The 27,598-nt window shown below is 33.5% G+C and overlaps 2 protein-coding genes across 4 annotated transcripts; both read left to right on the top strand.

The window, feature by feature from the left end:
• The first annotated feature begins 3,843 nt into the window (after positions 1-3,843).
• Positions 3,844-13,330, top strand: LOC101217773 (proline--tRNA ligase, chloroplastic/mitochondrial). Of its 2 annotated transcripts, XM_031882816.1 has the most exons (13): positions 3,844-4,209; positions 4,312-4,368; positions 4,458-4,568; positions 4,745-4,831; positions 4,930-5,043; positions 5,132-5,338; positions 5,590-5,727; positions 5,951-6,112; positions 6,534-6,733; positions 11,072-11,155; positions 11,252-12,422; positions 12,499-12,716; positions 12,852-13,330. In XM_031882816.1, the coding sequence occupies exons 1-11, from the start codon at positions 3,844-3,846 to the stop codon at positions 11,391-11,393; spliced, it is 1,668 nt and encodes a 555-aa protein (XP_031738676.1). In that variant the 3' UTR covers positions 11,394-12,422; positions 12,499-12,716; positions 12,852-13,330. The 2 variants fall into 2 exon arrangements, with proteins under 2 accessions (XP_031738676.1, XP_004149956.3); XM_004149908.3 differs by having other exon boundaries at positions 11,252-12,716.
• Positions 13,331-14,653: 1,323 nt separating this feature from the next.
• Positions 14,654-21,951, top strand: LOC101221570 (kinetochore protein NDC80 homolog). Of its 2 annotated transcripts, none has more exons than XM_031883172.1 (5): positions 14,654-14,794; positions 15,615-16,125; positions 16,923-17,169; positions 17,269-17,415; positions 19,125-19,606. In XM_031883172.1, the coding sequence occupies exons 1-5, from the start codon at positions 14,752-14,754 to the stop codon at positions 19,326-19,328; spliced, it is 1,152 nt and encodes a 383-aa protein (XP_031739032.1). In that variant the 5' UTR covers positions 14,654-14,751; the 3' UTR covers positions 19,329-19,606. The 2 variants fall into 2 exon arrangements, with proteins under 2 accessions (XP_031739032.1, XP_004149971.2); XM_004149923.3 differs by lacking the exon at positions 14,654-14,794 and adding an exon at positions 21,568-21,951 and having other exon boundaries at positions 14,899-16,125; positions 19,125-19,329.
• The last annotated feature ends 5,647 nt before the right edge of the window (positions 21,952-27,598 follow it).

The following is a 27,598-nucleotide window of genomic DNA, read 5'->3' as shown; positions in this document are numbered from 1 at the left end:
AATTTTTGAATTGTTAATTTTATTTACAACAAAACTTGAATTTAGAATTTTATGTTAAAAAAAATTGAATTTAGAATTGTATCCTTCGATAAAATAGTGCATTTAACATAATAATAAATTGAAATTAAATCCGTATCATACCCTATAATTATGTATTTAATATTTATATGATTATGTTAAGAAAATTTTGATCATCCACAAAATCGTGTTATTTCACTAATGTCCCTCAAATAATGGCTAACATAATTTCAAAGTTTTAGGTTTGTTTCGTAAATATCCTTATCTATATTCCAGAAATTTTATACAAAATTTGATTTTAAATTTCTATTTGAAATCGCCACCCTACTAAAATTTTGATTTTAGATATTAATATCCCATAAATACCATGGTAATAGGGTGATTCTTATGTGAAAATTTTATTTGATTGTACCAATTATATTAAATAGCTTTTTATGGGACGTTATTTTTTTTAATTACATTAATATTCAATTTTATTTTTATTTGGCAGGATATATAATTTTGGGTTTGCCTACTACTTTCTTTTACGGTTGTGTTGCTTTTATTTTACTGTTATCATTTAGCGTTATGTGTCATGGCACTACAACGTGTGAAGACTATGTTTGATGGTAGATGAATTGAATCTTTCCAATATATTGACTACCGCGTGGTCGATGTATATGTTCTATGTTCGTCTTCGTTTTAAGAATTTATACAATGCATTCAAGGTAGACTTTTCCCATCTCTAAATCTTTCTGTGTATCGGTTGACTCTTTATTTAGTATAGATGTAACAATTCAAACCTTGTTCGAACTGTTGAAGATAAGGACATGTATTGGCATAATTATGTAGGTTTTGTCGAATTTTTTCGATAATGATTTAGTGGTTGTCGCCACGTGCCCGAGATGACGCGGAGTGGCCGACATCCTCAAAAGAGTTAATTTTTTTTTAAAAAAAAATAGGAGTCGCCACCAATCTTTTTTACGGTGTGATTGGTCACCGAAATAAAGTAAACAATTTTTAAAAAATGGTCAAGTTGAGTTCGGAAGTCATTTGTGTGTGGGGAAGGTATTAGCACCCCACAACACCCATTTAAAAAAACGGTGACCAAATTTCAAATGTCGAATTAAAAATGTTTTTTTTTATTTATTTTAAAACTAGTATCTTATTTTACCCCTTATTACTCCAATATTAAAGCAATGATCTGATAAAATAAGTGGAATAATATTTCCTTAATTAGTCTATATGTTGAAGTAAACTTCTCACCTTAAGAAAATGATAAATTATTATAATTTCTTTAAATCTATCATGGGCTAGTCTTCGAATAAAGATTTTTTTAAAATATTGATTAAATTCATTTTTTCTTGGGATCAAATCTCAGACTCCCAAAGATATTGATCCTTCATCTCAAGAATTCTAGGAAATCGGACCCCCAAATTTTCTAGATTCCATCATAGGTTTTTTTTTTTAGCGAAATAGAAGTGTGTTATTAAAAAAGTTGATTAGGAAGACTTATGAAGTATAAATTTATATTTTAAACTTTTTTTAAAAAAATAAAAAGGATAGTTTTAAAGTAAAAATTTCTAAAGGACTAAAAAAGAAAATTTAAGAAAGGCTTCAAAATTAGGTCAATAAGAAATAATGCGCAATGAAATCAAATATATTATACAACAAACAAAAAACGATTCCCTCACCTCAATAATTTAGAAATGACGAACTCCCAAATTTTTTAATTCCATCGTCGGATTTTTTTTTAGAATAGTAAAATGTAAAGATAAATATGATGTAAGAAAAAAAAACATTTAACTGATATAAAATACCGTGATAATATTGCAAAGTGTAAAAGAAATATTCATAAATTTAATATTACATAATAATAATTATTTATAAATTTAATATTACATGATAATAATTATTATGCAGTCAACGAAAATAAGTTAAAATAAATAAGAAAAAAATAAAAACCATAAACAACCAAAAAAAGAGAAGAAGAAAGAAAGGAAAGAAAGAAGGAATAAAAGGAAAATAAAAAGAAACATTTTTTTCATTTAAAAATAGAGGTGTGGCAGCAAGGAGCAAGTTACCTTCCGGCCATCCATCATAAATGGTACAAATAAATTAATAATAATAAGTTTTAAGTATATAAAAAAAGCAATAGCAATAATAATAAAAATAAAAATAAAGTTAGAAAGGGAAGGAAAAAAAACAGTAAGATATAATGAGAAGTTAAAAAAGCAGTAATATAAAAAAAAGTATTAATAACAAATAATAGGTATATTAATAATAATGAGAATAAAAAATAAACTTAAATATAAATACATAATCTGTATATATATATTTTTAGAGGGAAGAAGGTAAAGATTAATATTTAAGAAAAATAAAACTTATGTCTTTTTCTTTTTCTCTATTTTTTAGGGAGAAGAAAAAGACATTAGTTTTTTTTTTTTTATATATAAATAACAATAAAAGTACGAAAAAGCCAAAGAAAAAAACCTTATACATTTCTTTTTCTTTCTCTCTATCTTTAAAGAAAATAATAAAAAAAAAATATCAAATCTAAAAGAAAATTAATCGTCCATGAGGTGCGAATCTTATGAGAGTAAATATCTACCACATGCAACCTCTAATCAAGTTTATTTTAACGTGAGATTTAATTTGCCAAAGAAAAACAAAAAAAAGGTAAAGATACTTTCTTCGATTTTCTAAAAAACTTTTATCTAACAACTTTCTCTAAAGATTTTTTTGTAATAAAATTTTCTCCTCCAAACAATTCTTTGTTTAAAATACTCTCTTCCCCTTTTCGAATGACATGGATTCTATTTATAGACATGTGGTATACCATAAATTAGGAAAAAATAATAGGAACAAAAATCATTTGATATTATGTTAATAAAGTAAATTTAATTTTTCTAAAATAAATAAACAAAATTAAATGTGATATCGTGAGATTTTGTGCAAAATTAGTTAATAAATTAAATAGATATTAAAAGATTAATTTTTTTCTTTTTTTTTTCCTAAAATGATATAAAATAAGTCAAAGATTTTATTAATTTATTTAGGAAGAAGATGAAGACGAAGACGAAGTCGAAGAGGAGAAGGCCTGATCGGGAAGAAGACGAATTCAAAGATGAAGAAGAAGAAAAGGAAAAACAGTGTACTGTGTTAGAGAGATGAAGAAGAAAAGATGAAAACTAAATCAATTAGGGAATTTAATTTAAGAGAAAAAGAGGAAATTAAAAGTAAAGAAAAAAAAAGTAAAAACGTAAAGATAAATTTATTTAGATAAAGGGCAAACCTTTTTTTGACATTTTAAAAATGTCAAGTATATTAAACTAGACTTGACGTTTTTAATGTGTTTAAGTATTAAACATTTTTTTAAAAAATTATGCATTTTTTAAATTTTGTTATTCTTGAAGTTTTATCATGTATAACAAACTGCAAGCGTCAAGTAAGACTGTTTTTATAGCAGTGGTAGAGGTGGATTACGTCGTCACTAAAATGCCACATTTGCTTGACACATGGTAAACACTAAACACTAATGGGACCACATGTACACGATCATCTACTTATATTAATATTATTTACCATAAATATATAATTTTCCGTGGTTTTATGGATTAAAATAATTTCCCTAGATTTTATATTATATGGGTTAATATTTTTGGATGTAATTATTACGTAATTTGTAAGGAGCAGACCCATTGGGCTATTTTAGGCTGCCCATAACTCCGATATTCGGCAACGCTCAAGTTGTTCATATTCACATTCACAGCCGAACCTCATCTTCCTCAGCTACATTTAGCGGCCTGCCCCACCGGCTACCGCCTGAGAACTTCATAGTTGAAAATGGTTGTTTCACTGAGGCTACCTTTGATCTCCTCTTTGCTTTCCCCAGCCTCATCTCGCTCCTCAAACTTAGCTTTCTCCAGGCGAGCTCTGGGGATTTCATGGAGGCACCAACGCCAACGCCCCCCCTTACGGTTCCCGCTGCTTTCTTCTCCCTTCTCTCCTCGAAGTTCCTCCACCAACACCGAAATTCATATCGACAGCTCCAAGAATCGAGTTTCTGAAGGACCTATCACTCCTCGGTCGCAGGATTTCAATGCTTGGTATTTGGATGTTATTGCGAACGCTGAGCTCGCGGATTATGGTCCTGTTCGAGGTACCATGGTTATTCGTCCTTATGGCTACGCCATATGGGAGGCAATTCAGGTGGCGGAAACTATAACTTATGTTTACTTTGTTTGGAACATTCGAACACTGTTTTGAGTTTTGTTTTTTGTATTTTTAATCAGACGATGGTTCTTTGTGCAGGAGTATTTAAATGTCAAGTTCAAGGAAACCGGCCATGAAAATATGTACTTTCCCCAGGTGTGTCTTTGGTGTGTTTAGGAATTCTAGTATGAATGTGCGTATATGCTGGAAATGTTAAATGACGTAATCTTTGATTTTGACTTCAGTTTATACCGTACTCTTTTATTGAGAAAGAAGCTAGTCACGTCGAGGGGTTTAGTCCAGAGTTAGCTCTTGTAACAATTGGAGGAGGGAAAGAACTTGAAGAAAAGCTTGTGGTACGTAGATTCAGCAAAAGACCATTTGCCCGTTTCCTGTGTTTCATTTCTCATTAGAAATATTAACCTTATTGTATGTGATACCTTGCATTGCCAAAATTGGAAATGGATATTAACCCTCAATAACAGGGCCTGCGGTTTGGTTTTGATTGTTGGTTTGGCTGAGGCTTTGGCAGGTTCGACCCACAAGTGAAACCATTGTGAATCACATGTTTACTCAGTGGATTCATAGTCACCGTGATCTTCCTTTGATGATTAATCAGGTTCGTTGACTTGCCACATCATGAAAAATTCTTCCTTTGTCTGTGGCATTTATGTTATCCGTATCTTCATATCTTTTTGTTTGTGTATGTTAATGTAGTGGGCCAATGTCACTAGATGGGAGATGCGCACGAAACCATTTGTTAGAACTCTTGAATTTCTCTGGCAGGAGGGCCATACTGCCCATGCAAGTCCAGAAGAGGCAGAAAAAGAGGTATATTTGATGCATCTAAGATTACTGTGTGGCTCTGTTTTTTATAATCATATCTTTTTCATTTAAGGGCTTTGATGCTGCATTGCAGGCTATTCAGATGATTGACATATATACAAAATTTTCTTATGAGCAAGCGGCAATACCTGTTATTGCAGGTCGAAAATCAAAGGTAGAGACATTTGCTGGTGCAGACAAGACCTATACAATAGAGGCCATGATGGGGGATCGGAAGGCACTGCAGGCAGGAACCAGCCACAACCTAGGGCAAAACTTTTCTCGTGCTTTTGGAACACAGGTATTTTGACAAGTCAATGAAATTTTTTCCGACACGAATGAACTTGTTAAAATCGTTGAGATATATTCTTAATTCCATTGTAGCACATGCACAATTCTTGTTCCTGTATCTCTTTAATGTCCAACCGTGTTTGATTAGTTAATATGATTCATAAATTCCCTTTTGAGACATTCAACCGTAACATTATTTGACGTCTGACATATTATATTGCCCTTTTGATGTGACTTGGGTTACTGAAACATTTACTGTAGTTCACAGATGAAAATGGACAAAGACAACATGTATGGCAGACATCGTGGGCAATTAGTACACGTTTTGTTGGTGGAATTATTATGACTCATGGAGATGATGGAGGTTTAATGCTGCCACCAAAGCTTGCTCCCATACAGGTATTGAGATGAATCTATAAATGAACTTGGACAGTATTACTATCTACGAATTCTATGAAGTGTATATCAAATGACAATTACCAGAAGTTATTTAGGATGTGAAAGTGACCATAAATTCTGTGCACATAACACATTTCTGTTTTTTTGAGCTGCTCGATTCATATTTTTTCTTTGATCCTTTCTTTTTACAAATATCTTTTTAACATAGCTGACTTGTATCCAGGTGGTAATCATACCCATATGGAAGAAGGATGGTGATAAAGCTGAAGTTCTTAATGCTGCTTCTTCTGTAAAAGAATTTCTTCAAACTGCAGGGTTAAAGGTTAAACTTGATGAGTCAGACCAGAAAACTGCAGGATGGAAATTCAATTTTTGGGAGATGAAGGTTGGGGCAGTATTTTATGATTAAGATCAATCTAATAAAAAAATGATTAAGATCAAGCTATAACCGTTGTCTTTCCCTCAGTTTAGGACAAATTTGTCTAAAAACAAACGCTATTGTTATATTTTCAGCATATGTTGACTGGTTAGCTGCCAATAGATATTCATGTTGAATCTTCTGTGATTTCTATATCTGTTATGGTATTTTTCCATTTGGAATCAAGTTTGTGAGAAGAAAATACTTCTGCCGTGTAGGTTGGTTGGCTGACTGGCATTTTTATTTCAGGATGTATGCTGAGTGGTTATTGCTAGTTTTGAATATTAAATTACCCCAGTTAGAAACATGATTGTGGCCTACATTTTTTCTTCCTCTCTTTTTTTATGTGTTCCTATTAAGTTTAAATCAAATATAATTTATATTGTAGGGTGTCCCTTTGAGGATCGAGATTGGGCCCAAGGATGTTGCAAGTAAAAGTGTGGTCATATCTAGGAGAGATATTCCTGGAAAGCAAGGGAAAGTTTTTGGAATATCCATGGAACCTTCCGTTTTAGAAGCTTATGTGAAAGAGAGATTGGATGAGATCCAATCATCTCTTCTTCAGCAGGCAAGAACTTTTCGTGACAGGTACTTTTTTATTTTCTTATTTTTAGATGATATTAGATAGATATGTAAATCTACATTAAATTACATTACCTTTATTCTTTTAGAATTGAAGTAATTGAATGTCGGAATGGCATACTTCTGTTAGGCCACTAATAGTGCATCAATATAGTAGGAGAGGAAAGAATAGTATAGGCAAGGGAATTGTAAGGGGTGGGTACCACTCGGGAGAATAGTATAAATATTCTCATAGTGCATTGAGTTAGTTAGTTAGAAATTGAGAGTATCATCTCGAGAGTGAGAGATAGGGGAGTTAGGGACAATCGACTATGATTGTGCCCTAGTTATTCTACTGTGATTCTTGTGTACGATCCATTACTAATACAATAAAGATTGATACCTCTTTCATATTGGTATCAAAGCAATCAAATCTGGGGAAATCATCTAATATGGCGCAGAAACGATTGGAGGAGAAGATTGATGCAAATGAAGTTGAAATTTCAGTGATTCGTATGGAGATTTAGAAGTTGGCGAGGATGGAGGAATCCATGAAATCCTTATTGAAGAGCGTGGAAGTCAACAATGTAATTCTGAAGAAATGAATTAAGTTGTTGACGGAGATTGTGCAATCACAATCTAATACATCTTTGAATAACGAACGAGGTGAATCAAGTGGTAGTAAGAATGAGAAAGAAACACTAACAGGAATGACTACAATTACGAGTGAAGTTGCACGATTTGGAACGGGAGATGCAACGTTAGAACATAGTAAGTTCAAGAACCCACTATTGCAACGTTAGAACCCACTAATCCCTATTCCTGGTTATTTCGAGCCGAAAGATACTTTCAAATTCGTAATCTAATGGAGGAGGAGAAATTGAGTGTAGCAGTTATAAGTTTCAAAGCAGCGGCTCTTGACTAGTACTGAGCGAAGGAGGACCGAGAACTGTTGTCCGATTGGAAAGCGTTGAATATGCGACTATTGCAACGATTCCGATCTCGGCAAAGGACGGTACGTAGCCAACTTCTTGCGATTAATCAAGAATCAACTGTAGAAGAACATATAATTTTTTTGATAAGCTTGTTGCACCGTTGCCTCATTTGTCTGATAAAATTTTAGAAATACATTCATGATGGGCTTGTACCATGGGTTAGGGTATAAGTTGAATGCTTGGAACCCAATTGGGCTTGTGTTTATGATGAAAGTGGCCAAAGAGTAGATAATAGAGAAGTGGTTCGGTCCGAAGTGGTGGAGAAGAATGGGGAGAAGGGTGCGACCATTGAAAAAAATAAAGGAGTGAACATGGTGCATAACTCTAAAGGAATCCCATCGATTGCAACGAAGGAGATACCAAAGATAGTTGAACTAGTTCCTACATTGTGAGGGGTGAATCAAGCTGGAGTTAAAAAAGAAGGCATGTTCAAGCGTTTATTTGACTCTGAATTCAAAGCAAAAAGAAAAGAGAAAGGACTATGTTTCCGCTGTGATGAATTATACACCATAGGCCATCAGTGTAAAATTAAAGATCAATGAGAACTTCGAGTCCTGTTAGTACAAAATGAAGATGATGAGTTGGAAGTATTTGAAGATTCAGTAGAAGAATTTGAACAGATTGAACTCCAAATTGCAGAAGTTGAGATGTTGTGGTGTTGATCGATTGTGGTGCAACACCCAATTTCATTGCACAATGAGTAGTAGAAGAGGAGGAGATCAAAGTTGAGTTGACTGCGAATTACAAAGTAATAATGGGCACTGGCACAGTGGTCAAAGGGAAAGGTGTGTGCAGTGGAGTGCGATTGCATAGTGGAGGATTAGTAATTGAAGAAGAGTTTTTGCGGGGGGTAGGTGGGGTGGGTAGATGTTCTTTTGGAGATGCAATGGTTACAAACTCTAGTGGTGACAGAAGTAGATTGGAGGACATTGACAATGAAGTTTCTGCATTAAGGGAAGTCACTAGTGTTGAGAGGAGACCCAAGCCTAAAAATGTTACAAGTGAGCTTGAAACGCTTGGCAAAAACTTAGGAGATTGGGGATCAAGGATTTTTGATTGAATATAGATCCTTGCAAGGTGTGGAGTCATGGGAAGAACTCTATGGAATAGAAGCAAAATTCAATCCAACAAAGGCGTTGACATAAATTTTGTTGAAGTATGATGATGTGTTTGAATGGCCAGAGGAATTGATCATCACGTTCATCTTAAAGAAGGAGAAAGCCTCGTGAAGGTTAGACCATATAGAATGCCCATAGTCAAAAGTTTGAAATGGAGAAGATGGTTGCAGGTCTGCTGATTTCAGGGATCATGCGGCCAAGTGCTAGCCCTTATTCCAGCCTAGTGTTGCTAGTGAAAAAGAAAGATGAAGGTTGGAGATTTTGTGTAGACTACTAGCATTGGTTCATTGAATAATGTGACCGTGGTGGATAAGTTTCCAATACCAGTGGTAGATGAGTTGTTTGATGAATTGAATGGGGGCAACTTGGTTTTCAAAGATTGATTTGAAACCAAGGTACAATCAGATTAGAATGCATCCTACTGATATTGAGAAGACTGCTTTTCGTACACATGAAGGCCACTACAAGTTTTTGGTGATGACTTTTGGCTTGACCAATGCGCCTTCTACGTTTCAAGCCCTGATGAATTGGATTTTCAAACTGTATCCGAGGAAGTTTGTTCTAGTATTCTTTGACAACATTCTGATCTACAGTAAGAATTCAGAAAAGCATCTAGGAGTGGTTTTGGCTGTGCTGCGAGAAAGTGAGCTATATGCTAATAGAACTAAATGTCAATTTTTAAGACGAAAAATAGAGTATATGGGGCATATTATCTTTGGTGAAGGAGTCTAAGCTGATCCCAACAAGATCTGAGCAGTATCAGAATGGCCAACCCGTACGGGTATCAAGGAAGTACAAAGTTTCCTTGGACTAATGGGTAATAGAAGACTTGTATAGAATTATGGAAGTATGGCTGCTCTACTGACGCAACTGTTAAAAAATGGAGCTTACTGGTGGTCAGAAAGCTAATGAAGCATTTGAACGGTTGAAGAATGCCATGGTAACTTTGCCGGTTTAAGCAATGCCAGATTTCAGCAAACCCTTTGAGATAGAAACTAACGCTTCAAGTTATGGGTTAGGAGCAGTCTTGATGCAACAGAAACGACACATTGCTTTCTATAGTCATACACTGTTGACTGCATAACGAGGAAAACCGGTATATGAGAGAGAGTTAATGGCCGTAGTATTGGTAGTGCAATGTTGGCGTACTTACTTATTGGGACAAAGATTTGTAGTGTGAACTGATCAGAAAGCTCTTAAATACTTGTTGGAATAGAGTCATTCAGCCTCACGATGGTTATCTAAATTACTCGGGGTACGATTTTGAAGTAGAATGACCAGGAGTGGATAACAAAGCAGCAGATGGATTATCTCGAAAACCAGAGGGTGTTGAGTTAGCCTCCTTGGTGGTACCCACATTGGTAGACATGGCTGCAACCCGTGCTGAAGTTTATGAAGAATCCAAGCTGAAAGAGACAATTGAAAAGTTGAAGGTGGATGGGGACAATGTTTCAAACTTTTCACTTCAACAAGGTGTATTGAAGTACCAGGGACGATTGGTAATCTTGAAGACCTCTTCCCTATCACACTTGTCATGTTTCTGTATTCAAGGGACATTTGGGCTTGAAGAAAATTGTTTCCTCTCTCTCTCTCTCTCACACACACACAAATTTCATCAGTTCCCATGGTAGTCATATTCTTGATCATAATTCTGAGTCGTAAATAGTGGGTTAGTGTATTCTGTTCATTTTTTCATCTAAAAGAATTCAACATAGTGGTTAATACAGCATGATTAAATTTGTGTATGAGTGGATCGGTTCTAAAGCTGACTGCACTATTTTTTTACACTCTTCTGGAAGACCACTGATTATCCATCAAAATAAAAGAAAGGTTAAGAAAGTAATTACGCAGGGGAAAGAGCTAGGAGAGAGAACTGGATAAAAGAATGATGCTGGTGGGCCCACAAATGATGAGGAGTATAAATAGAATAGTTTTAGGGATAGGTGAGGCGAGGTTTTAAATAGAAAAGACTGCTGTTCTTTAAAAGAGCAGCTGGCAGCCTTCTCAAAGGAGCTGGACTATTTTGGTGTGTTATTTCCTTATTGTTTTTACTTGTTATTTCTTTGATATTTCCTTGTATGAACTTTGGGTTTATTGAATATAATCAAATCACAGAGTACTGTCCCTATTTCTGCCCTTTTTGTTGGGATTCTTGTTGTTTTAAGAGTGAAATTCTAATATCTTCATAATGAAAACCTGATGCATTTACCTCTAGTAAGATGTACCTTATTTTGTTAATGACCTATTTGCAGTAACATTGTGGATGTGAGTTCATATAATGAACTTAAAGAGGCAATCTCCGAGGGAAAATGGGCTAGGGGTCCTTGGTCAGCTAGGTAGGCTTTAATTTCATTTTCCGGGCTTCATTGATAGTTTTTTATTTATATGTTTGTCTTATTGTTTGCATGTGTATTATCTTGATCATTTTGTAGTGACCAAGATGAATTGAGAGTTAAAGAAGAAACAGGAGCAACAATTAGGTGTTTTCCTTTTGAACAGCCACAAGGGCCTAAAACATGTCTTATGACTGGTAACCCTGCCGAGGAAGTTGCCATTTTTGCGAAGTCTTACTGAGATACGATATCAAGGCATTCTTAAAATCTCCAAGTCTTGTTCTTTTCGGGCCTTCAATCACATTCGTGCACTATCTTAAAGGTCATGTTAAATATTTTTGGAAGAGGGAGCCTTCTAAATCAGTTCTTCTAAGGCAAAGGCTCTAGCTAGCTGGTCTGTGTTGGCATTTGTCTTTTGAAGTTTGACATGTTTTTGTTCTCTGCCTGCCTAATTATTTTCTTGGTGGCTCAGTCTTTCATTTTTGGAGCCCTATTTAAGTGATCCATTTATTTATGAACTAATGGATTGACAATCTTGTTAAAGCATCACTTAATTTTTGTCTTTTATTTCATAACATGACATGAGCTTGTTGTTCCATTTTTACAATGTTCTTCTTGTGAACTAGCTAATGTAGTATTATATTGAACATTTAACCCCTCAGAAATTTTGCAATTTTGCCTGTTCAAGGAGACAATTTTAGCAACAGGATTTATAAGTTTTTTGTTTGTATTCTCACTTAAATTTGGTTTAAATGTGATGTAGCTCCTAGAATTTTCGGGCTGAAATGTATTGTGTTTACATTGGCTCACTTGAATGAACACAAGTAAATACAGATAATACAAGAACATGAACTTTCAACTTCATAATCGAGCATGGCCGTTTACAGTAATGACACAGCTTTAAATTTAAATTCATGCACTGTAATTCAGGTCTTTTTAGGTGAAACTTTAGATTATCTCCATAAGCAGAAGAACAAATTTTTGCTACTTCATGCCGCAGCCCTGTTGGGCCACTGAGTAAAACTCTAATACCCGATCCTTTGCAGTCCAACAAAATTTCTGTATAACAAAGCATGTTACCATGTATCATTGATGGTGGTTGCTATGTATTGTATATATACATCATATATGTATACGTAGCCTGCTTTTTGTTAATACAAAGGCAAGAAAACTTATTGTTGAGATCAGGCCTGCCTCCATAACGGATGTTGGTTGCTTGAACAGGGAAGGCTCTCAAGCTCACTATCACCTCAAAAGATCCACGACTCAGGTGATGCTTTTGGTGATTGAAAATTGTGAATTTGAATTTGTTTATCATTTGAAGCATTTGTTTTCCTTTGCCACAGAGATACAAAGCTAGAAGAAATGCAAATACAAGCAAATGCCAAGAACATGTCCCAGAGAACTTTGTAGGTGTAATTATAAATGGCATTACCATTTCGTTCAATTGGGTAAATGTAGTAGCGAGTGATGATGCCTAAAAGAATCAAGAGCATCACAAACAAAGATGAGATAATTGCACCAAAAAGCAGCCAGTTGTTCCGTCCAAGAGCCTTCGAGACTGGTGAGTCCAGTGGATTTTGCTTAAACCATGTCATGTTTATAAGATTTTCAGAATTTGTTTGAGGTTGTTCTTTCTCTCTGGTTATATAAGCTTCAATATGTAACGGTACATTTGATATTTCTGTTTGTGTACTAGATAGCGGAGGTAAAAGATCCAACATGGTGAGATCAATGGATTTCTTGAGGTGCAGATGAAGGAATTTCAATGATCAACTCTTGAGAAAAAACTAAACCTGGACTTCTCAAAAAGTTTAGTTCAACAATGCCACAATGAAGATGGCAAGCTGAAACCAGCCTTACACCGCGTTGCAATTGTAAGAATCGTAAGTATCATCGATAGCCCGGAGAAGGATGCTAGGAAGAATCAAGCACACATAAGCTACTCCCACATGGATTAGATAGAAGATGATGTAGAGTGTAAAAATGGTGAGTGTAACAGGAAACCTCAAACATTTTTCGGCGAATCGATTGAAAGCTCGTTACCCTCCTGCAACATTCGATACATAGTCCTCACTCCATTGTTTCAACTGCTTAATGATGGAACATTCAATTAGTAGTGGTTCATAAGCAACACATGAAGCAATATACTAACAGACAAATAACATACTTCTTATTGCTTGCTTTGCAGTTGTGTTTTGATGTAGCCAAGAGCTATATATTATTTTACCTCATTTTTTTCTTTCTTTCTTAGAATACAAATTGTTTTAATCACAATTTGAAGTTATTCCTTAACAAATTATATGTCAATCAAAATATAGTTATTTTGAAGCCCATAGTAACATGTATTTTATGGAAATAATGTCGATTACATGTTTTTGAAAACTTTACAGATGGTTTGCTAAAGGTCATCATTTTGTATAGTCAATTAGAACATAATATAGGGTAAAATATTCTGATATGGTCAAAACTACTCAGTTGGAAATAGAGTTTAAAATTGTGAAATTAAATATTGAATTGACTTTGTGATTAAAACCATGTTAGTGATTTAGAAAACTTCAACATTGCTTAGGAACTTCAAACATATGTTCCATCAACACACTCTTTTAGTCACAAAACTAATTTAATATTTAATTTCATACTTTCAAATACAATCAAGGAATTGGGTTTTAGTAGTTAAGAATATTATAGATCAATATTGAAAATTACAAAAATAATTTTATCTTTACCTAGTAAATAAGACAATAACTATCATAATTTAAAAATCTACGAGATTTTTTTTATTGAATTGCAAATTCACCCACGAGCTTAACCTCATGGTTGAAGGCAAATTTAATTATATATCACAAACACTTTTTTACACTTGTTGGCTTGAAATATTTGAAAGACCCAACAAGTGGAAATCAATTTTAATTGGAGAGAAAACGACAATGCATGAGGCTTAAAAACAAGACCTCCCTGGACCACTTGCTTTGATATTATATTAAACCACCAATTTATCTAAAAACTTAAGTTTTTGGATGAATTGACCGTTTAACATGGTATCAGAGTCCATTAAGCCCAAACGGGTATACGGTTCAAAATAGGTGAACCCAGACATATACCATCTTGAGGGGACATGTTGGAGATGTTGAGATTCCTATATTAGAAAAACCAAGGAGACCCACACTTCATATAAGATAGATGAACGATTCTTCTTATTGTCAATTGATTTTGAGATGGAAGTTAAATTTAACAACTAGTTGAAAACATAAATAACCCAAGAGAAAATAGACTAATGACAAATGGTACTAGAAAAAATGATGAGCAACCAATGTAAAAAAAATAAAATATTTGAAACTTTAAAAAATAAAAACAAAAACTATACTATGAAGCGTAGATAAGTTGATATATGTTTAAGATTGTACCTTTATGTTTAGAATCTAAAAATGCTTTATAAGAATGTGAAAGAACCAATCACTTTCAGATGGACCAAAAAGCAATGAAAATGAGAACTAAGAAATTAGCAGAGGCATTTGATGAATGAGGGGAAGTATATATGATGAATCCAATGGTGTGTAATGCAAAGAGAAGATTAGAAATATGGGGAAGGAAGGCAGATGCGATATTTGATGGATGATTCTGAAGCGAGTCCAATCAGAGGTAATAATGGTGTGTTATTTATTTCAAAGTTGATCCAGTTCTTTTTTGTAATTTGTAATTTGTAATTTATACTATAAATTATGAAATAGAGGAATGGGATGGCGGTTTGGTAATTTCAACAATTGGCAAGTTCCATAACAATAACATTTCCCTCCCTTTAGTCCTTTTACCAATACCATCTCTCAAATTGAAATTTTTGAAAACGAAACGAAGTACCCGCCGGAGACAAATATGAAGGGTACAGCCCGCCGCCGTCCAAAGGCGTCTTTCAATCCTCCGCCACCCCCTACTCCCCAATTCCGCCGCGATTCCGATGTCAGCTTTGCCAGTAGCCGCCCTTCTTCCATCGGAATGTCTCGTCCCTCCTCCGCTTCCATCGACATGTACAAAGAACGAGCCGTTCAAATTTCCACTGTCAACACCATCAACTCCTCTCTCAAGGAGCTCTTTTCTCACTCCTTTAACGTAACATTCAAACCCTTCTCTCCCCCTTCCCTCAAAGATCTTACTGAAACGATTAATTTGCTTCTTCAATGTCTCGATTATCCTCCCACTAAGCTTGAGGATGATCTCCCCATCCTTCTCAAATCCCTTGGGTATCCCTTCAAAATTAACAAGAACATCCTCAAGAATCCCCCTGCTCCTCATCAGTGGTACCAAATTCTTGCCCTACTTCACTGGCTTGTTCAGGTTGCTCTTTATAACTATAACCTAGCAAATGATTCCAATCCCATTTTTACGGGTCACGATGTGAATATATATGTGTTGAATAGCTATTTGCATTATATGCGTGGGGATGATGATTCGGTTGAGGCTTTAGATCAGGAGTTTATGGAGAGGTTGAAGAAAACGAGGGATGATTCACGTGAAAGCTTGAAGGAACTGGAGGAGGAAGTTAAGGTGCTCGAAGCCAAGGTCGAGGCCTTGCGGTCAGATCCCTCGCAGAGGGAGGTTCTTGAGAAGCAGCAGAGTTTGCTTGAAGAGGATGTGAAGAAGTTCCATACCATGATCGCGGGCTACAGTGAGAAGATGCAGGAAATGAAGAAACTTTTGGAGGAAAAGGAAAAGGAGTTGGACGTTAAAATGGAGGAGAGAAATAAGATTTGTGAAGAGAATGAAGAACTGAAGAAGAGGGTGGAGTCTCAATTGTTTAATCCTAGAGATGTGGAAAGGATGAGAAGAGAATTGCAGGCTGTGGAGAGGGACATTGGTGATGCCGAAGTCTCGAGGAACTCGTGGGAGGAGAAGTCATGGGATCTTGATGCAACTCTAGGAAATAAATTTAAGGAGCTTGAGGCCATTGCAATGGAATGTAACCAGGCGATGAGAAGGTTGCTCCTCCTTCACTTTTCTTTATTTGTTGTTATTATCATTTAGTTCTTGTTTTCAAATATCTCAAACTTAATACTTCCGTCCTATAGAACCAAGTTTAAGTTTATTTCCATTACTTCTAGTTCGTTCTCTTGAAATCGTTCTTGACAAGAATCTTATCAATTGAGAAGAAGTTTTAAATGTATTGATTTATTTGGGGTATCTGCCATCAAGTTTCAACCTTTCCTTTTAATGTTTTCAGCCTACTATACTATGAGAACATTTTTAAAATCTAATGTTCATAGCTATGGTATATCACCTCCATAGTCTTCTACATATTCAGGGGAAAGTATGTGGTCCAGCATTGTAAAGATACTAGAAATATTGGTCATCCCAAATCATACTTATCATTTATATTGATAAATTGAAAATTTTAAACAAACTATTGGTAAAATTGAACTACTGTGAAGTTTGTTGAATCTTTCTACATTCACGATTCAAATGTTTTCATCAAGTTAATTTAGGTATTGTATCCAACATTTACTTAATCTGATTTTTTTCGAATTATAGTTATTGCTTTGCAAGAATGTAGTTTTTGTAGTTTCTTGATTTGGTTGTTAGTAATGCATTTCTTCTCCTCTTATTTTATTTTTGTGAATTTCACATCTTATGGTACTTATTCATCTCAAACGATACCTATGAGTATAAAGGGTTATTCAATAACAAAATTCAATAGCCCCTTATACTAATGGGAACCTTTTTCTTACCAACTCAGCATATTTACTTTGTTAATACAACTTCTATTTGTTGTTATTAGATTAAAGCTCGATAGTTGTCATCAGTATGTCCTGAATGCAAAGGGGTCGACACCAGCTGATGTGATGGGGATTGACTATAAGACAACGCTTAAGCCTGCACTTGATTCCTTTGCAGAGGACATAAGGAGAAGTTCTATGATGAAGTTGGAAGAGTTGATTTCTCTTAGGCAGCAATCAAGTGAAAATACTGCTAAAATTGAGTCTAAACGCGACCACATAGCTTCCCTTCAATCCCATGTTAATGAAGTAAGGACATGACAAAATAAATGAGGGGTTTGCTTGGCTGGTAGGAATTAACTCGTACAAGATGTTTTGCTGACCGCTTAAATGGTTTCTTTCTTCCAGCATGAAACACAACTAATCTCCTTAAAAGATGAAATGAGAGATTATATTTTAAGATGCTCCACGGAATCTAAGAAGATGGTGGAGGATGTTCAACAAGAAGCTCATAACTTAGATCTCGTGGAAGGAGAAGCAGAGGAGAGTTTGAAGGTATTAGTGCTTTACCACAATTATTCCCTTTATTTATTATTATTATTATTGGGTGAGGGGGAGTTGACCTCCCTTTTCCCCTTTCTTTTGGTAACCCTGATGATCAGTTGGCTTTGTAGAGGACTATTATTTCTGTGGGTAAATAACACTGTTAGCCCTTGAATTTCAAATTAATAAGTTTCTATTCGATCCCTTGCAGATATTTTTAGTCTATGCCTTTAAGAAATGGTACTAAACTTAGTTGAATATTTGAATGATGATTTGGCAGGTAATATAATTTTTCAAATGAGTTGGATTTTTTTTAGCTTACATGGCATTTAAATCTCTTTCTTTCCCTACCCTTCTTCCTCATTTGCTCCCTCTCCTTTTATCTGAGTGCAAAAATTCATTCACCTTCCTTCATTAAAAAAATATATTGTCTTTGCCCAAACCTCTCACTCTTTCTTCTCCCAAAGCTTTCAACCAACAACACTTCATATAAGAAAATAAGTTATATAAAACTCTGAACATTGCACGCCTAACATTTGTGCAAGTGAGTGAAGAAAGGATGCATGCACATGAGTGTGAAGAATCCATGTGTGAGAGAGACATATAGAGTTGAGATAAATTTAAGAGTTGAGTGTGATATCGATAAATGAGAAAGTCAAGTGTGACTTTTTGTATTATGTCAATGCAAGTTGTGAATGAGAGAAGGATTTTGAGTTTAGGTTTTAAGAAGAGGATTGAGGAATAAGAATAACTAGTACTCATATGGAATGTTATCCGTCCATTATTTTGAGCTCGCCACTGCTGCTCCTTTTGTACCGATGAGATACATTGACCTTTGATTGGCTCCATGATCTCATACTTATCCTTCCAGATAAAATGTTATCCTCTTTGAAATCAATCCAATGCTAGCAGTGGCATACTTACTAGAAGAGGAGAAAAGAAGGAATAACAAGGGTAGGGAAAAAAAAGAGAAAATCATGTCTACAAATCTAGTCAGCAAGTTAACTGTCAAATCATCATTTAGTTAGTTAACTAACAGTCCAAGGATCTTCTAGAACAATTTCTTGGAGGGATGGGACTAGAATGTTAGTTGTTGAAACTTAAGGGACCAAACAAAATTCTATTCTCATATTTAGAGGCAATGAGAATAAAGATTGATTGATAACTTCAATTCCGTTAGAAGTTAGATAACCATTTGGTTTTTGCTCCTTGAGAACTAAATTTAACACAATTCTACCAATTCGATTTTTTATTTTGTTGTCTACTTTTTAAGAGTGTTTTCAAAAATTCAAGTCAAGTTTTGAAAACTGAAAAAAGTAGTTTCTAAAATGTTATTTTTGTTTTTGGCATTTGGCTAAGAGTACAAATGTTTATCTTGAAAGCATGAAAACTATGATTAAGAAATTGTAAAAACCAAGTACAATTTAAAAACTAAAAACCAAATGCATGTTTGAAGTTTAAATTTCTTTCTAGATTTTGGAAGAATTTTAGATGGACTGGTAATCAATCTTTTGTTAACACAACCAAGTCAGTTTTCTTGAAGATTTCTGTAGGCATTGCACCATATCATTGTATCTTGTCTTGCACCTAAACTAGGAGAGAAATCACTTTAACTATATTAACTGTTACAACACTTTCTACCACCTCAGTTTCGCTTAGTTAATTTATAGTTGATGCTAAAATCTCCTCTCTTATTGTGATCTGTTGTTGGTTCTGTGAAGAATGCCAAATTGGCGCATCAGGAAGCAATAAAGCAAGGAGAAGAAGAAATTCATATGTGTGCTCGTGAACTACTTTCATGTCTTGACTCTGTCTCACAATATAAAGCAGTTGTTAGCTGCAAAATTTCAGATATGGAAAGCTGCCTCTCGAAGGCTGCTGCCGGTATCTCTGAGGCTTTCAAGAATTCTATGCCTGCAGAATAAGGTACGCTATAGCTTTCGTTAAAAGTTTGTTTTCCATAATTCACTTTATGAATTTCAAAGAATGAATTCTAACGAAAGTTCGAATTCTATATGGAGAACAAGATTGGTCCTTGGTGATGTTCCATGTTTCATTTTAGGCTTTGACATCAAAGATCTTTTGTAATTACTCTTTGGGCAATAACTTTCTTAGTTGGCCCCCTTTTTATATGCCATGTATTTCTTCCTTCTTTCTCAATGAAAGCGCTTGTTTATATCAAAAAAGAATATATTGGATTCGAGATTTGCTTTTTTCTTTGCTTAAGTTTAGAAGCAGCCTTGGTTTTAAATCCTCTAAAAAGGACAATCAAGTTTCTGGTGTTAGCTACTAAAAGAAATTGTTTATATGAATCTCCCTCTCTAAAGAGGGAGAAAGACATTATTTATAGAGAGGTGATATTACAAAAGTTAGTTATTGTGTAACTAACTGAAACTAACTAAACAGTCTTTTATTCTATAGCTTTGTTTACACCATAATCCACCCCCTAACACTAGACTCGACCTCGAGCCGGATCAGCAAGCTGGTACTCGTCTGGTGCGTGGTATTTTTTTAAGTCCGCCACATTAAAAACTGGGTTGATATTTAGGTCTTTCGGTTCTTTCTTGTAAGCATTAGGATCATATCACTAGGACTTTGCAAGGACCAACTTCTTTATCTTTTAGCTGTCCGTAGGTCCCAGTTGGGAATCTTCTTTTTCTCAAGTGTGCCATAACCAAGTCTCCCACTTAGAAGTGAACTTTTCTTCTCTTTTTATCTTTATCTTCTTTATAAGATGCTGTATTTTTTATTTAGTGATTGTAGACTTCTTTATGAAGCTTTTGTACACGGTTTGCCATTTCTTCTGCTTCATTATGTATATCCACACCCGTAGGTAGGTTGGCTATGTCAAAAGTGAGCCTAGGGGCTTTAGTATAGACAACATTGAAGAGACATTTGCCAATGGTTATGTTCTTCGTATTGTTGAAGGCGAATTCTGCTTGCGCAAGAGTCATGTCCCACTGTTTGGGTGTGTTCCACTCAAGCATCGAATTAAGTTTCCCAAGGTCTTATTGGTCACTTCAGTCTGGCTGTCCATTTGAGGGTGAGAGGTAGTGCTGAATTTACGTGCAAATTTCTTCCAAAGTGTTCTCCAAAAGTGGCTAAGGAATATTTCATGGTTTCTCACAATTTCTCTTAAAAAAAAGAGTAGCAATATAAACATCATTAGTTTTTTGCAAGCTAGGAAATGGGCCATCTTGCTGAATCGGTCCACTACTACCATGTCAACATCAAAACCCCTTTGAGCCTGTTTGGCCCAAGAATTACCCGGGAGTGGAGTGGACTATTATAATTCATTTTATGTTTGGCCTTCAGAATTGCTTAATCTGGGGATTAAGGCTATTATAATATGTTTCACTCCTCCCAACTCCATGCGTGCTCCACGTCTTTCCTTCGTACTCCATCTTGTACTCCTCTCCAACTCCACGCCATACTCCACCTCTTGCTTCTCTTCTGGCTTTCCATTTCCACTTCTCTCATTCATCTCCTCCCAATTTTCCCCAATAGTGTCAGTCATCGGAAACTACTTAGGTCAAGAAGAATCCACAGAACTCTCCGCAATTTCAAGCTCACTATCCTCTGTCTTTCTCATCGTCATTGTCCTTTGAGAAGAAATAGTCTCTTTTTTGAACAATCGTTTTCTTAGACCCTGCTATTGAAAATGGGCAATGGTGGTTGTCCGAGCGGAAGGTTTTTTCAAAAGGAGGTGCTCACTTATGCTTACCTTCTTCTCTATATTGCTCTCTTCAGTGGCCATATCTTCTTCAACACGGCAATTCTCTTCTTGCCTTTTCCTTTTGTTTATTGTTTGTTTGGTTTCTTTCTCATCTCTCCATGCAGTTTTTCTTTCTTTTAAATCGATTATGCTCTTGAAGAAACACTTATTGTGTGCGTTTTTTTAATCTTGACTTGGACTATATAGACTGTTGAATTTTGGGTTTAGGGTGTGATTCTGGGTTCTGGCTTCAATTTGACGGCAATGGTTTCATTTTGTTTTTCTCCGGTCAGTCTAGTATAATGGTGATTGGAATGTGGGAAGTGATTGGAAAAGAGAAGTTTAAGCTTGGGGCATTTAGCACTCGTTTTTTCATATTTATGTCTTAATAAATACTTTTAGAAGGCGTAATGCATAGGTTTCATTATGTTGTTATCAAATTATGTTAGGGCGTTTCTTCTTCTAGGAGCTGTTCAGCAAGCTCGGGTGAATTAGGTAGCTTTCTGGTTGAGATAGTCGAACAAAAAATTAGAAGGAATGACGACCTACATTAACCTTTTTGTGACCTGTGAAAGAGAACAAATAAATTTAGTACTAAACTTTTTTTATCATTTTGATTCATTTCATATCATACATAATACAACGAACATCTTATTAAGGTGTATGTCCTCTATCAACAAGTCAGATGTTTGAATCTTCTTACTCTATGTTGTTGAACTCTCGAATAAATGGAATGATAATTTTTTCTTTACATAGAACATGAGTATTATGGATTATTGATTTTGTAAGGTTGACATTGAGCAATAACTATTCGCATATAGATATATATGAAACAGAGTGTCTTGACCTCAGTCTGTTTATTATCTCATGTAAAGCTACATTATAGGGGTGTATTATCAGATATCACATTTTACAAAGTTATTCTGTATGAATTTTTATTGCTCATTATAGTGGAAGAATAGGAGAAATGTTTTATGAATTTCCTTGGTATGGGTTAAGAGATATTAATGTCAGAGCCAATGGATATATGTTCATGTTCGATTTGGTTGCTTGTTAGTTTTGGTTTTTTTTCCCGTCTTCTTTTCAAATATATTGAAAATTGTTTTTTTTTTCTTTTGTTTTCTATCTTGGTTTATTTCTAAATAACAAATAAATATACATACAAAGTAGTAGTTGGTCTTTTTTCTTCAACTGACAAATATATATGCATGAGATTTTTAGTTGTTTATAACGCATATTAGTATGAATCATGAGGCACCAACATATGGACTATTAACTTGCAATAGAGAACCTCATGTTTCTAAACCATGTCATATCAGCACTAAACTCCAAATGTTAATTTGTCACGTTGGGGTAAATTTAGTGATTCAGATCTATTTATGCATGTTTTCCTATTGTTGTCTTGAAACATCTGAAAATACAGTGTTTAGTTTGAGTGTCGTTTAGGCTCTCTAGAGTTCTTTCACATGAGGTGTTATTTCCATCGGATAGAGCTTGTTTTCTCTTGTATGAAAGGTATTTTTGCTGATTCAATTTTCATTTTGTTCGTCTTTTTTGTTGTTATATTAGTAATTAGTGATGGAAGCCTATATGATAACATTAGGCTTCACAGCCTAGCAGGACAACAAACACAAATGCTACAAAAACCCATCCTTTCCTCCAATCAAGGGTGTATAAAAGATTTAGATAAAAGATTTTAAATTAAAATATTTAGATAAAAGACTTAAATCAAATGTCTTAAATTTAAATTTAATATTTTTAGGACCGTTATAACTTTATCTATATAATTTTTTAAATTATATTTATATTCTTTTATTAATTATATTATATCCTTTTATTATTTAAACGATAACTATATTAATTATTGTATAATTTTATTATGAAAATGAATGGAAATAGTTTATTAATTTAATACAAAATGAAATCTTTTTTAGTATGAAATAATTTAATAATTAAATATAATGGCATATCATTAGTTTCGTCACCATGTATTCAACTTGTGAAATTTATTCCGACACTTTCAACGATTTCGTTCTCTTTTTCAATTTCGTTATTTTCTTCCATCAATTTCAACGTTGACTTTCTTTTCTAATTTGTATTTCAAAAAATTGCTTTCTTCTTTTCTTTTGATTTGCTATAGAATATACAATTAACTTTTTTTTTCATTTTTTGTTTTGTGTATTCTTTCTTCTTTCGTTTTGTAACATATATTTTTTTCTTAAAAGATTTGTCATTTCGTTTCGTAGCATATATTCCGATCATGTTTTCTTTATTTTGTTTAATTTTTTAATATTCAGTTTATTTTCCTCTCATGTTCGATATAAAATTTTTATTAAATGTTTCGTCATTCGTATATACTATGATATACCACTAAATAATAAATTTATGTTTTGTGATTTGTCACCTATGTACTACCGTATATATTCAATAATACATACACATTCTTTTTCATGTTCTATGGATTTTTCTTATTGCGTATATATACCAATATATACACAGATTATATATGTATTTTTTTTGTTTCTTACATATATGTTACTGAATAATTCATTTATATTTTGTGATTTGTTACATATATACTACTGTATATATAATTTTTTTTTTCATGTTTTGTGATTTTTTCTTACTGCATTTATATATCACTGTATACATAGATTATGTATCCGATCAATTTTTTTTTTAATTCTTACATATGTACTACTGCATAATACATATATTTTCTTTGATTTGTTACATATATATTACTTCATATATTCAACAATACATAAATGATGTTATCTTGAATATACTAAATATACCTTAATGTATTTCGAATACAAAATATAAATTCTTACTAACATTAAATTTTTGTCAAATTTTTACAAAAAATCATTGTACCAGTCGACCATCAACGTTCTTCTTTACCGCTTATATTTCCCACCAATCTTCTATTATTCGATGTCTTTTGTGAAGAAAATGGAATCAATATTCAACATATTTGAATAAGTAAGCTTTTACTTCCTTTTTTTCAATTTTCTAAACCATAACCCATGTTCCTAATTTCTCTCCTTGTCGGTCCACCTTCTATAAACAAATTGATATAAGAACATTTCATTCATAAAATATACATCGTATTATTTAATATATACTATAATTAGGTAAAATATATGAAAAACAATGCAAAGTGAAAGAAAGAATTGATGGAGAGAGAAATTAAAAAGTGAGAGAAATCGAGAGGGAAGACTTTTTGAACAAAATCACCAAAATAAAAATAATTAATGAAATTTTTATTTATTATAATATTAGTATATAAAATTAATCTCTTACCATATTTACATAGAATATCTAATAAATGCAAATATTAATCATGATTCACTTTCATTTTTTCTTTTTCTATTTTTAATATATTGTTAATAATAAAGATTAGTAAATTGGTCATCTCGGCCTATATTTATGTAAAATATTAGTCAATTTAAGATATTTATGAAAAACCTAGAAAAATTGGATAAATCTTATAAAATGATATACCATTTTAATTATCTTAGTTAAAGATCCAAAATTTAATTTCAATTTGATAACTATAGATTAAACAAATGAAAATCCTAATTAAGAAGATTTAATAATATTAGTTTAAAAAATATTTAATTTTCATGTACCACATATATGTTTATGGAAAAACATAGTATTGAAAAACCAAGATTCAAGTTAAAGTTAAAGTTTATTAAATGTAGATCAAAATTAACAACATTTAGTGAATTAAAATTAAGAAAAAAATGTGTATTAAGAAAAAATGAGTGGCTAAGATTCTAGCTAAATTTATGAATTAAACATTCTAATTAACAAGAAAAATATGAATTTTAAAAAAAGTAGTGAAAAATGAAGTTTGAAGCTAAATTTATTAAATGAATATCATAATTAGTAAGATTAAATAAAATCAATTGAAAAAAGATGTGTATTTCATGTATAGTATATATGTAGAAAAGAAAAGGAGTGGTGAAAACCCATATTATAGCTTATAGTAACTCAAATTATAATAATATTTACTCCAAACACAACCTATAATAACTGCACTCCAAACACAGACTATTGTAATTCACAAACTATTATAATATCTAGACTATTATAAGTCATTATAATCTCTAAACTATTATAATACCCATAATATTTTAAGTCACTCCTTGCCCTCAAACACCCCATTTGTGGCTTTGGCATGCCAACCACAAAATCAATTGAAAGGTCCTCCCAAATATTAATAAGAATCGAAAGAGAGGAATATAGGCCATCGTTAGTTGTTGTTCCTTTAGCTCTTTGGCATACGACACATCTCTTCACAAAGTTATTAGTATTTTTTCTTGCTCGCAACCTGAAAAATCTTTTGCTGATTAAATGGAAGGTTTTATTCAGTCCAAAGTGGTCAACTAAACCTCTAGCATGAGCTTCTTTGATTATAACTTCCCTTAGTGATGTATGAGGGATACGTAATTGATCACTTTTGAAGAGTAATCCTTCGATAATATGAAAATATTTCATGTAAAGATGGTCAATGCAATTACACCATATTTTTTCAAAATCTTCATCATCTTCATACAATTATGAGAGATGATCAAATGCAATGATCTCCGTCGGAGGTGTTTTTTCTACTCTGAGCATCAACTACCTTATTTTCTTTCATGGTTTGGTGATTGATGGAAAATTCAAAGAGTTTAATATATGATATCCAACAGGTGTGCATTCGTCTAATATTTTTTTGAGCTTGTAAGTACTTTAGAGAAAGATGATCTGTGAATAAGACAAATTTTGTAGACAATAGGTAGTGTTCCCCCTGCTTCAAAGTCCTCACTAAGAGCATATAATTTTGTTCTTCATGATTGTCTTGAAGTGCTAATCTTTTCACTAAAGAGCTCCTCAAAGTGGCCTCTTTAAAGATAAAGCGATTTCAATCCTGATTCCACGTGCATCTACAAAAACTTCAAAGGGATTATTAAACTCAGAAAGTTTCAAAATTGGATAACTGTTGAGTTTCTATTTAATCATATTGAAATTGTCTTATTGAGCTTTTCCCTAAGAGAAACTTTCTTTCAAGATATCTGCTATAGGTATTTTTAATGAACTGAAATTTTTTATGAATTTTCTATAAAAAGATGCTAACCCCATGAAAGCTTGCACTTCTTTTATTGTTTTCGAAATTGGTCAATTATCAATAACTTCCTTTTGCTTCATCCATTCATACTTTATTTTTGTTAATGACGAAGCCTAAGAATGATTTAGTAAAAAAAGTGCTTTTCTTCATATTGATGTATAACTCGTTCTCCTCCAAAACCTTGAATATTAGCTTTAAGTGTTGATAGTGATCTTCCTCATTTATGTTATATATCAAAATAAACAACAAAAAAATTGTTTAAGAAAGAGTGAAGTACTTAGTGCATTAAGAGCATAAATGTGCGTGAAGCATTAGACAGGCCAAAAGGCATCATTAGCCATTCAAACAACCCTTCGTTTGTCTTGAAGGTAGTGGATTTGGTGGTAGCCACTTTTCAAATCCATTTTTGAAAAAATAAGGGCCCCTCCCAATTGATCCAATAGGTCACTGATTCGTGAGATATGAAAGTGATATTTGACTGTTATTCGGTTAATGACTCTGCTATCAACACACATTCTCTAGTTTCCATCCTTCTTCGGATTCAACAATGTTGAGGTTGCACAAGGACTCATACTTGGCTATAAGTGGCCTTCTTTTAGAAGCTCTTCAATTTGTTGGTGTAAAATGACATAGTCTTTTGGACTCATTCTATAATGAGGAAGATGAGACAGGGAGGCTCCTGACAAGAGATCAATATTGTGTTGTATGTCCCGTAATGGAAGAAACTTTGAAGGTTCATCTTTGATACTAGGATATTGCTCCAATAAATCTTGAATTTTTTGAGGAATATTTTCAGATGAGTCATCTTGAACATGACCTGCAATTAAAAGACCCAAGATATCAATTTCTTTCTCTTCATCAAATTGTTTTCCACTTATAGTGATAAAAAGATGGTTGCTGGAGTGCTTTGCCGTAAAGTCGTTCTCATTCTTCTTACTGACTGAAAGCAAAATTATTTTCTTGTTCATCTACTAGAACTCATTTGTGTTCTCTCTTCCTTTGTGTATTGATTGAGTGTCATATTGTCAAGGCATTTCAAGTAAATGTGACAGACATCCATATCAAGTACATCACAGACAATTTAATCTTTGTAGCTTCCTCCAATTGATAATGGAACCAAGAAAATTTCATTCACTTGTGTGCCATCTCCCTTCTTGGTCTGGCCAATTTTATAAGGATTAGGTGAGGTTTCATTTTAAGGTTTAATGCAAAAATCAGTTTCTAGGCTACAAAATTTTCACTGCTGTCACTATCAATTATCACATTATAAACTTTATTTTAAATTGTGCATTTGGTTTTGAATAAGCTATGCCTTTGTTGGTGATATGTATCTCCTCTAGGTGGTATTATGAATCTTTGGA

This window comes from Cucumis sativus, chromosome 3, assembly GCF_000004075.3.
Source record: "Cucumis sativus cultivar 9930 chromosome 3, Cucumber_9930_V3, whole genome shotgun sequence".
Lineage (NCBI taxonomy): Eukaryota > Viridiplantae > Streptophyta > Magnoliopsida > Cucurbitales > Cucurbitaceae > Cucumis > Cucumis sativus.
Note: the sequence above shows the minus strand (reverse complement) of the source record. Positions and strands in the feature narration are given on the sequence as shown.

Coding starts and splice junctions, on each gene's coding strand:
- LOC101217773 (XM_031882816.1), top strand. CDS start 3,844: ATGGTTGTTTCACTGAGGCTACCTTTGATCTCCTCTTTGCTTTCCCCA. Junction 4,369..4,457: donor AAAATATGTACTTTCCCCAG/GTGTGTCTTTGG, acceptor TTTTGACTTCAG/TTTATACCGTACTCTTTTAT. Junction 5,728..5,950: donor CAAAGCTTGCTCCCATACAG/GTATTGAGATGA, acceptor ACTTGTATCCAG/GTGGTAATCATACCCATATG.
- LOC101221570 (XM_004149923.3), top strand. CDS start 15,026: ATGAAGGGTACAGCCCGCCGCCGTCCAAAGGCGTCTTTCAATCCTCCG. Junction 16,126..16,922: donor TGTAACCAGGCGATGAGAAG/GTTGCTCCTCCT, acceptor TGTTGTTATTAG/ATTAAAGCTCGATAGTTGTC. Junction 17,416..19,124: donor AAGCAGAGGAGAGTTTGAAG/GTATTAGTGCTT, acceptor GGTTCTGTGAAG/AATGCCAAATTGGCGCATCA.